Source organism: Blastomyces dermatitidis (genome assembly GCF_000003525.1).
Source record: "Blastomyces dermatitidis ER-3 genomic scaffold supercont1.8, whole genome shotgun sequence".
In the NCBI taxonomy this organism is placed as follows: domain Eukaryota; kingdom Fungi; phylum Ascomycota; class Eurotiomycetes; order Onygenales; family Ajellomycetaceae; genus Blastomyces; species Blastomyces dermatitidis.
In genome coordinates this window covers 1,291,543-1,301,521 of record NW_025544781.1, presented here as the reverse complement: position 1 = coordinate 1,301,521, position 9,979 = coordinate 1,291,543, and the positions used below count along the sequence as shown (strand labels likewise).

The window sequence follows — 9,979 nt, the reverse complement described above, 5'->3', positions numbered from 1 at the left end:
TTTGAACATCAGGTCATTTCTCTGCATATTTTCCTGATCTTCACCAGGGCAAGATGCTAGAATTACCATGTTCAGTACGCTGCCTAGAAGTTAGTTCTCTTCTCATCCCCTTGGCATCTATCCCTGCACTTAATAGTCCGCTTCTTCCTTGCGAGCTGCCCTCTTCTAACAAAATCAGGCACGTTACCGATGTCCAGAAGTTCATCATCGTATAATTCCGCGCTTGGTGTTGCCTTCAATAACCGAGAGTGGATAGCATATCCAGGCTCCAGCACGAGTAAATTTTACGGAAGGTCAGCTGTCCGCAAGTCTTGAGAACCGTGTGCCCATGTGGGTGATCCAGAACAAAACAGAACAGGGGTCGGTCTGGCTAGTCGTGTCCGCGGGGAAAGACAGGTACCCCAGCATGCTCCCTCCATTGCCGTTCACAGAGATGCGCTTACAGGCATAATTCTCAACACACGTCAAAGCTGATATTAATGTTTGTCATTGCAGTCTGCCTGGCATGAGAAGAGAAAGAGAGGGGAAGCAAGCACTGCTGGTTCCCAGCCTGTCAAAAAATGTCTCCTCACAAATTCCATTCCGCCTTTACAAACAACCTTCTCGTGAATCGCTAGAGCCCGTGCTGTCTGAGTGCTCTTGCGCTGTCACAATTCTCTCCCCTGATTGTCAAGCCAGGGTGTCAGATTCACGTGGTATCGGGTTTTTGGAACTTGCATCCAACAACAGTCTGAAGACAAAAGGTGAAGAGAGGAGGACCAAAAAAGGTAAAAGAGATCATGGCACCCGCTTCGACATTGCCGAAATATTGGCGGCCATTCATGACTATTTCCAGATCAAAGCCTCGTTTCCTCAGCGAGTCTCAGGGGTATGTTATCAAGGCTACCCTGCAATCACGGCCTCGACGAGAAGGACTAAGTAACCCTTACCTAAACTTTCATCGCCCAACAGCTCGGTTGATTTTGTCTGTCTAACTAACCAATCTGGCTGCAGACCCGAGTCAGATCATCGTTCGCGTCAGACATTGCGTTAGCCGCCAGCTGGACAGGCTGGCAGTGAATATTGGACGATTGATCCCTTCTCGAACAAGGTGACGAGGGCTTGATTGTTAGAAAAAGTCATTTTACGAGCTCCCAATTTACCAGAGTAACTCGTAGCAAATACTGGGAGAAGTTGACTGGCGGTTTGTTGCTCCTCGATACAGGAAGGTCAAATCACTTTCTATCCAACCAGAGAGGACATTTTCAGCTGGCAACCACTTTGACATCATCGTTCAACAATGTTAAATATATCGATTAAGCTGAGCTTTGAGAGTCTTTCTCCTTCTCGCAGGAAGCTTTAATCGATTTTATGCGGAAATGAGAGTCACATGGTGAGTGACGCAAAAAAGGAAAGATATTTCGCTTTTCAAACTAACGGGAGGACACGAGGAAGCGGAGATATCATACACGCTCTTAAGTGCGCCTGCTGGCGCGGAAAGATTTCTGGATCCTCAGTTGGCACTTCAGAGGTATGGGTGCGCTACCATTGGCAACTGACCGAAACCGGAATTACTTATTAGCTTGCTAGAACTGAGATCCGCCGTTTAGTTCTGCGGACGTCCGTACGCTGCCAACCAGCCATGCAGCAATTAGCTCCGTCTTCATCGAGCTTATCGGAATAAGTGACGAAGGCTGTGAGTTTCATATTGGCGGGAGCTAACTGGCCCGAGCGGTTTTAAGAGTATCTGCCTGTTCGCTATCGCCGACGTTGGCTCCTTGGCGCATTTCCAATGTCGACGCGACCGTCCAGCGGAGCCCGAAAGACCTCATTAGATAGCGTTCCTGTTTGCTCATTCCACTGACTCGCGCGCGAACACCGAGATCTTGTATGCCCCAGGATACTGGAGCCACTGTCGGCAGTCGAGAGACTGTAAGTGATGCGTCCTGGTCAAGCAGGGCAATGGCCGCGCGGGACTTATAAAAGCAACTATCATTAAGTAGTCATGAACGATCCATGATATCTCCAGGGGAGGCCAAAAGTTATCTCTATCCGGCATTAGTACCGGACACTAATAAAAATGACATGGTGAGTGAGGGTTGATTGCAGCCTAAAGTCATTTGGCAGGATCAAAGGCTTCGATTCCGTCTTGAAGGAATTCATTGACCAGTCCATCTATGAACAATTTATCTGATTCAGATCCCCTCGCAACTATTTCTCTACACAATGTCTCGATATGCCGCAGTTCATGCGAACCCTCAAGGAGTTGGCGACTCACGCCCAACGGCCCTACAAATCGTTGAAGATGAAAACATGGCAGGCAGGCTTGATAGAAAGGTAGTTGTAATCACGGGTGTTTCGTCTGGCCTTGGTGTTGAAACCGTTCGTGCAATGGCAGCAACAGGAGCAACTCTCTACCTCCCTACAAGAGATTTGGGCAAAGAGAAAACGGCTCTCGGTGATATATTTTAACCCCGATATAACCCCGATACAATGCAGCTAGTCGTGATGGACCAGGCCTCATTGGAGAGAGTCCGCAATGCACCAAAGTCGATCCTGGCAAAGACAGACAGGGTGAACATTCTTATCAACGACGCCGGCATCATGGCGGTGCCAGATCTCCAAACTCACGGTTGACAGCTACGAATCTCAATTCGCTACCAACCACTTGTCTCATTTCCTCTTTCAATTGTTGAAATCTGCGATACTAGCTGGAACTAGCCCAGAATTCCAGTCTCGCGTGGTCAGCTTGGCATCTTCGGGACACAGGCTAGGCGGTATCAACCCTTCCAACAACTGGCACTATCAGAAAGGGGATTACAACCCGTCCCTCGCATACGCGCAATCCAAAACGGCGAACATATACATGGCCAATGAAATTGAACGTTGTTTCGGATCGCTGGGGCTGCATGCAACGAACGTTCATCCGGGTGGGATCGCCACTGGGCTGGGACGACACCTTCCTGCAGAGTACCTGCAAAATTTGCATCAGAACCAAGGTTTGATCAAAATCTTCAAAAGCCCGGAGCAAGGTGCTGCTACCTCCATTTGGGCTGCGACTGGTAAGGAATGGGAGGGTAGGGGTTGGAGATACCTGTCTGATTGTTCCGAAGCGATGCCCGGGAGGATGATATGGATTCGTGGAGTGCAATAGCTATGAGCTACACATACAGTCCTGAAAATGAAGCAAGGCTATGGAAAGATTCGTTGCATATGGTAGGCTTATCGGATGATGTGTGAAGCAAAGCACAAAAGGCTTCCCTTCTTCGGTAGATAGGAGCGAGTGCTTTGTAAAAAATATTTGCACCGATGACAAAGGTTACCATTGACGGGTAACTAATAGATAGTGGGCTCCTGAAATATGATTCCCAGCCTCTGGGGAAAAGCATGGCTGCTTTTGGTTCCCCTATTTTCCTTCCGAACATGTTTCAAATTTATCTTATCCCCTCGTGCAGCGTCAATGAGATAGTTGAGAATTTGGTCGGTACAACGATGAAAGTGGTTTTAAGTTGGCATCCATCTACCCTCCCGAAACGCATATAGGCATGAACAGCCAACAAACCCGTTTCAGGCAGCGGTGAGTCAGATATTGACAACGCGTATTTCCCACCCATCTGGACGGCAGACACAATAAAGGACAAGTACCACGTAGTCAGAGCGGCAGCAATCTTGATCGTGGGGTAGCCGCCGGTAAATTTTTAGTGGTTCAACTGCGCCCAATTGACCCCAATTGACCCCAATTTTACTAGATGACGTCCATGGAAGTGGACGCTAACAGGGTTTTCCATCCATGTTCAAATCGTCGGGAGATCGTAGCTCGGTTTGAGGACCCATGTTGTGTTCGCAGGGATGGGATGGGATAGCCGGCGGCCGCCAGCAGCGATGGAACCTATTATTTCTTCGGCGCGGGTCATTGGATGTAGTAACGCTGCTGATGAAGGAAGTGTCTTTTGAGGCGACCCGAAGACACGTCAGAACGACGCCTCATGTAGCATAGCCAACAATAAATGCGCGCTGGACTTCACTTTCAACTCCGTCCGCCATACCGTTAAGAGTCAAGCTTTCGTGTCAAACGCTGTTGTCAGAGTTGCCTGAACTGGATGAGGTCGGGATGCTGATTAAGCAACTAAGTTAACTAACGTAATCCAACAAGCGTGTATGTAACATCATTGGACAATACTACCCGTACATGCTCTAAGCATATAGGAAATTGATAATATAAATTTGTTAATTTTTTTTGGTAATTGTGTATCTCTGGAGACATGGTGTAAACTTATGAGTGTAATAATACAAATATAGTTATATATGTATTTTGAAAGTCATATTCATTGCCGCCTTTACCGACACACAGAAACAAACATTGCAAATCAATATATATGATTCTTGTAAAGCCAATCTCAACAGGGTATATACAGTATATGAAAATAAAGGGAACAAGAAGAAAAAGTATTTTAAGAAAAAAAGCAAAAAAAACAAAAAGAAAAAGAAAATCCTAGATGCTAACCCCAAAGTCCCTCTATATAACACAGAAGGGAACCCTTGAAACCCTTTGAAATAAAACAATAACGAGAGATGTGACCATGTTGAACATGGAAAATCAGGGCGCGGTGATGACGTGGGAGCTAACAAGAGTGAAGACAAGGGAGAAACAAAGTAATATTCACCCCTGAGAAACTGGTAGGAAGAGAAAGCACTAAGACAGAATTAATGTACTGGGAACAATAAGTGATAAGTGACAAGGGCTAAGGGGCCGAATTAAAGTGAAATATCCCAGGGTATTGAGAGGGTTATAGACAAAAGATGAAACAAAGGATATGTCCATTATCCTGAAAAATGCTACTGGATTTGATACTGAATAGCATCTCATCTCGCAGGGCGAAGAGTTTTGCTGCACAGAGTCATGATGGGATAGTGTCTGCCCTGCTCTGCTCTACTCCACTCTACTGAGTGAGAAGGGCTAGTGAAGCTAAGGCCATGGGACCATGCGTTAATGTATAATATCGATACAGCCGTGAAAATTCTTGGAAAAATCAAATTTTCAGCAGTCAAAGGGACGGGAGAAGTAAGAAAGGAAAATACAAAATGAAAAATGAAGAAGAGGGACAAGAAGAAGACGATTGAAATTGTGGTCCAGAGGTCATTACGATGAGCCCAAATCAGGCATCAAGAGGATCGAACCAGTGTCGTGAAGATAAAACTCGTCATGTCATGCAGTTCATGAATTTCATGAAGTAACCATGATATTCCAGGTGGAGGCATCGCAAGTGACTTCCTCGAAACTATGCAGAACGGAAAACCCCATGGAAGAGAGACTGTCATAGTTTCCGTCAGCATCGACCTATTGTTGTATGAAGAAGAGTTTCGTTAGCCTGGTACTAAATTTTCGGGACAATAATGTGTCTTTTCTTTTCTTCACATTTAAACCAGCCCGTAGCCCGTAAGGGGCTAGCACCGGATCTCCACGTGGTGCTACCTTGCATGGGGTAGTCGGGGTGTATAACAAATGGAGACGAAGATGAGGGAGCAGGAGGAAGAGAGAGAGAAGGGTAGTTGCACGTACACAATCTAATATAGCTGCACTAGCCCCCTGCTTCCGAATTTGCTTGATTCCCAACAAGATCAATCCCTGCACAAGCGTGGCATACTCCCCTACGGAGGGAGAGATCACCGGACAAGAAATCCCCCCCGCAACTGTGCGCGTGTCCTTAAGCGCAGGCATAGATTCCGCTAGCGCGGACGAGGAATTATACACTACCACAGTGCCTAGTATAGTCCCATCATCGCGGCGTTTAGCGCGAATAATACCACTACCGGGCGCACCGCCCAGTCCCCTTTTATAGATCTCCATGACCCCCACGCGCGATGTAGTTTTAACATGATCAAGAACAGAGTCCGCGTATTCCCACCCATAAACAAGATCGTAATCAACCTCTGAGCTCTGCAAAACTTTCGTCAGTCCTTCTGGCGGCGACCAGTTTTCGAGATTTCGTAAGACCATGCTGCATACGGAACGCGATAGGGCCGTGTTCCATCCCAGATTAACAAACCACGACCGAAGCTTCTTGCGCTCTGTGGGATTTCCCTTAGGGATTCCGAGATAAATGCCTGGCAAACGGGAGCCAAGCTGGAAGCTACGGATACCTGGACGTTGAACCAGTGTCCGAATTGCGCGGTTATGAAGTGAATGGCCGATGGACATTCTTCGGCGAGAAGGGTCGACAATGATTGCGCCGACAGCGCCCGTTCCTGTGGATTTGAAGTAATATGTTGAGCAGAATCCATAGAGTGCTTGTGTACTGCTATTTCTAACGACGAAGTGTGACTCTTCCACGTCACTATTGCGAAGAAGGAAGGTGGTGGAGGTGACGCTGGCAAGTTCAGATCTTTGGCCCTGGGCACTACCTTCTCGGACAATATCTAGGAGAGTATCCAAGGCATGTGCATCCCGATCCTCATTCCAGTTCTCCACTAACCAGTGTTGCCTTGATTGTTGGAGTCTCTGGTTGCGGCTGAGTGAGCCAGGGAGCGAGCCGGTGGGATTCAGTTCTCCGTAAAGGATCTTTACTAGGGCCTGTAATGCTGTTTCAGTAAAATCATAGGTGCAGATATATGTCCCTATTGATAGATCCGTGGCGAAATCATATGGTGAGCTGACAGCTACAACGATTACGGGTTTCGCGCGACGCTCGCCGTTAGGAGAAAATTGGGAATTGCACATTAGTGAAACGTGCTTCGTGAATCCCATTTGGTACAAATTTCTGTTGGCGTCAGCGGTAACAATAATGACAGCGCTCGCGCGATTGATTAAATTTTCGTGGACCGGTCGGACGCCGTTGGCTGTGTAGGAGGTATGCAAAACACGCCCGTTCCTTTGTCGAGATAATGATCGTCCAAACTCTTTGAAAACACTCTCGCCGCTCATAACAGACGCACTGCGCTCCCACGAAGCGGCATCTGCTGATAAACCTGCACGACCCGATTCAGTAGCCACTGACAGTAGCATTGCTGATGCTGGTAGAGGCTTTATCAGTGGTGTGAGGAGCAGAAGTTCTTCGTCTGGTTCGAGAATGCTACTTAAGGGAAGATAATTGTGCTTGTCTCTAACAACGGTGAGCGAGCTGCTATACGCTTTGGTCGATAGGCTGGTATGGGACGGCTGCATTTTCGATAAAAGGCTAAGTCCTTGTGGATTCAAAGCCTTTTCCCACGAAGTGCATCTCGATTTCATATCTAGAACTCTTCGTAGTGACTCACGTATGCGGCTTTTACTAATGATGCCGTTTTCTACTCCCAGCTTCAATCCATTAATTGCTTCCTGCTGCACGGCGAAGGTTCGACAGAGCAGGATTAGGTCACAGCCAGCTTTCATGGCCATCACCGTGCCACCGCCAACACCTATGTTGTGACTGAGTGCTCCCATCTCAAGGCATTCTGAAACGACCACACCCTCGAATTTTAGGTCTTTCCGCAAGAGTTCGTCAACGACCTGTTCCGATAAACAAGCGTGCATGACAGTCATTCCACCTGCTGTCATGGAACATCCTCCTACCATCATTGAATCTATGCCATGCGTTATTGCATTCCGATAAGGAACCAGTGCGCTCACACTAAGTTGCTCGATCGTATCGGTGATGATGGGAACATCAGACTGGGAACCCATATAGTCTAGATTACCATATGAGGGGAAATGCTTGCCACAAGTCACCAAGCCTGCATCTTGATAGCCCTTCATAAACTCGATGCCATACGCAGACACCTCTTGTGGATCATCCCCCACGCTTCGGACGCCAAGGGGCTGGTTTCTAGCGTTCGTTAATGCATCTAGTACAGGGCCCAGGATCCAGTTGACGCCAACGGCGCTCAGTTCTTGGGCAGTGGCCTTTGAGACTTCTCTAACTAGGGATTTCGAACCTGTCGCGGCCATCCCCATGGAGCTGGGGAATTGGCGTATATATATCTCATCGAATAGACTGTTAACGCCACCATTTTCCTGGTCGAGACAGATCATCAAGGGGACCGGATGGCCAGCATTCCGGGCGATGGATTGAAGTTCATAGACGAGCTTGGTGGTTTCTTCCGCCGCTATATTGACACATCAGCCTCTGATGTCGTTTAAATTATGTGAAGTTTTTGCAAGCTTCCTCCAACTCTAAGTGGATGGGGAAGACGGCGACCAACTACGTTGATCTCCTCCCCACACGCAAGTCGAGATCAAGATGGGAGGAAGAGTCAAGTGCATGGCAATGGAAGAATAGAAATGGTAGTTGAAAATAAAGAAAAATGGAAGGGAAAAGGGTCTACACATTTCAGGTTCTTAGCGGTCAATATGATAGAGCCTAGATGATAGTCCTCTATCAACGTGCGTATTTCCGAATTGACACCAGTTCCATCGAAGCCCATGAGAAAGAGCTGGCCCATCTGCCTATAATCGAAGTAACGCATTGTAGCGAAGTATCCCGTTAGTTCAAGCACGTTGTCTTCATTTCAAGGTATGATGCACCGTAACAGAGAGTTAAAATTAGAGAGGATGTTCAGGGGCAGAAACCGAAAAAAAAAAAAAGAAAGAAAAAACGTCAGACGGGTTGCAGATGAGCTATGGGCAGAGTGAGATTTTACCCTAACAGGTCTCCCCGTTGAATTGCAAGGGTTACATGTGGGAAGGGCAGGAGGGTAGGCATAGCTCTCCCTGAGCTCCATCATGTATGCATGATATCTACATACATCAAGCAACAATCAATCAATCAATCAATCAATCGTTTTGCATACAGCAGGGTGGAGGGCTATTGTGCTATGAGAAAGGCAGAAGAAACATGTGGGGGGGCACCAGCGACAGAAACACATTGCCTTACCTGTCGAAGCTCTCCCACTCGGGGGAGAGCTCGGTATCCAAGGCGTCCACGGAATCCATGGGCAACGCACGGAGCCCACGATATCTTGCTAACACCCTTCCTCTCCCCCTAACAAAGCCCAACTCAGTAAGAATAACCGGTTAATCGCCCGGCAACACGTTACGAGCTCGCGAAGGTTTGAGGGTACACCCGTGACGTGACGGTCGAGTATTTTTGCCGAGCAACAGCGAGCTGGTCGCGATGCCGATACGAATCGGGCGGCTGGGTTCAGGACGGGGTCAGCTAACACCAGCAGATGACAGCTCAGTCGCGTTAGTCGAGAAGCAACGGCGGAGAGAACCAGAGGTTATGAAAAAAAAAGCTGCTGTTACGGTCACAGTCATCGGCGCTGAGTCGCAGCACAGTTCAGTTGAGTAGCAGTTGGCAGCGCAGCGTGGTGGCGCGGACGGGGTCTAATCCAGAGCTTGCCGTGACCGATCGGGCTTAAGCAGGTCTTGGAGAGCCTCAGCTAATTCCATCCGTGGCTTAGTCAACCAAAGCCTGGGAACAAGCCTGATCTCGATTCTCAAGCGAGCGGGAGGAAGCACGTAATATTTAGCGCTTCCAGTTGGATGGAGCTGTTCGCCGAATCGCCGGTTGCGGAGGAACATCTTAGGGGGGGAGAAGGGGAGGACGCTTAACGCGTGCGTACCGGGTTGGGGGGAGTAGCCGCGCCCAGAGAAATTGAGAAGCCGCCAGCGCCTAACTACGGACCTCGGGACAGCGATTATTCTATCACACACACACACCGGAGGGAGGGGGGGAGAGCTACGGCGTAAATATGCCGCCCGAATAATTCCCCTATCCGAGAAGCCACAACGACAGCTAGAGTCTTGGGAACTTAATCCAAGTCAGTCAGTATCTTGAGGTGCCGATCGAACTTGCATAATCGTTGCACCCCCACGAAGGGTTCAGCTCCCCAGATCCATTCCATAGGGCAAACTACTACGCTGTGGTATGTATGTGCAGTAGTACTAAGTACAGTACTCCGTATGTGTAGTTATATACTCTGTACGGAGTAGAGTAGTACATGTACATGTACAAATACTGCTCTGTGGGGGCGAACCAGGCACCCCCTGCGGCCCTGCGGCCCTGCCTACATTTAAACCTTG

The 9,979-nt window shown here is 48.3% G+C and overlaps 4 protein-coding genes across 6 annotated transcripts; 3 read left to right on the top strand and 1 right to left on the bottom strand.

The window, feature by feature from the left end:
* Nucleotides 1-270: 270 nt before the first annotated feature.
* Nucleotides 271-1,033, top strand: BDCG_17485 (uncharacterized protein; the record flags this gene model as incomplete). Its single annotated transcript, XM_045426602.1, has 3 exons — nt 271-293; nt 375-918; nt 994-1,033. Exons 2-3 carry the CDS (start codon nt 506-508, stop codon nt 1,031-1,033), a joined length of 453 nt encoding a protein of 150 aa, XP_045282053.1. The 5' UTR covers nt 271-293; nt 375-505.
* A 1,172-nt stretch (nt 1,034-2,205) lies between these two features.
* Nucleotides 2,206-2,451, top strand: BDCG_17484 (oxidoreductase; the record flags this gene model as incomplete). Its single annotated transcript, XM_045426601.1, has 1 exon — nt 2,206-2,451. The coding sequence occupies one exon, from the start codon at nt 2,206-2,208 to the stop codon at nt 2,449-2,451; it is 246 nt and encodes an 81-aa protein (XP_045282052.1).
* Nucleotides 2,452-2,472: 21 nt separating this feature from the next.
* On the top strand, nt 2,473-3,133 carry BDCG_17483 (uncharacterized protein; the record flags this gene model as incomplete). Its single annotated transcript, XM_045426600.1, has 2 exons — nt 2,473-2,611; nt 2,691-3,133. 2 exons carry the CDS (start codon nt 2,473-2,475, stop codon nt 3,131-3,133), a joined length of 582 nt encoding a protein of 193 aa, XP_045282051.1.
* A 1,066-nt stretch (nt 3,134-4,199) lies between these two features.
* On the bottom strand, nt 4,200-9,904 carry BDCG_07215 (murein transglycosylase). Of its 3 annotated transcripts, XM_045423015.1 has the most exons (5): nt 9,200-9,903; nt 8,829-9,110; nt 8,283-8,401; nt 5,540-8,061; nt 4,291-5,317 (listed from the first exon to the last, which is right to left on the bottom strand). In XM_045423015.1, exons 2-5 carry the CDS (start codon nt 8,885-8,887, stop codon nt 5,204-5,206), a joined length of 2,814 nt encoding a protein of 937 aa, XP_045282049.1. In that variant the 5' UTR covers nt 8,888-9,110; nt 9,200-9,903; the 3' UTR covers nt 4,291-5,203. The 3 variants fall into 3 exon arrangements, with proteins under 3 accessions (XP_045282048.1, XP_045282050.1, XP_045282049.1); XM_045423014.1 differs by having other exon boundaries at nt 4,200-5,317; nt 8,829-9,904; XM_045423016.1 differs by having other exon boundaries at nt 4,200-5,317; nt 5,540-8,052; nt 8,829-9,904.
* Nucleotides 9,905-9,979: the final 75 nt, after the last annotated feature.

What these genes read in the sequence shown, in the direction of transcription:
- BDCG_07215 (XM_045423014.1), bottom strand. Translation starts at nt 8,887, where the DNA reads ATGGATTCCGTGGACGCCTTGGATACCGAGCTCTCCCCCGAGTGGGAG. An exon ending in GAGTGGGAGAGCTTCGACAG is followed by an intron (nt 8,402 to 8,828) that starts GTAAGGCAATGT and finishes CTTCGATTATAG; the next exon opens with GCAGATGGGCCAGCTCTTTC. An exon ending in GTGCAGCTATATTAGATTGT is followed by an intron (nt 5,318 to 5,539) that starts GTACGTGCAACT and finishes ATACAACAATAG; the next exon opens with GTCGATGCTGACGGAAACTA.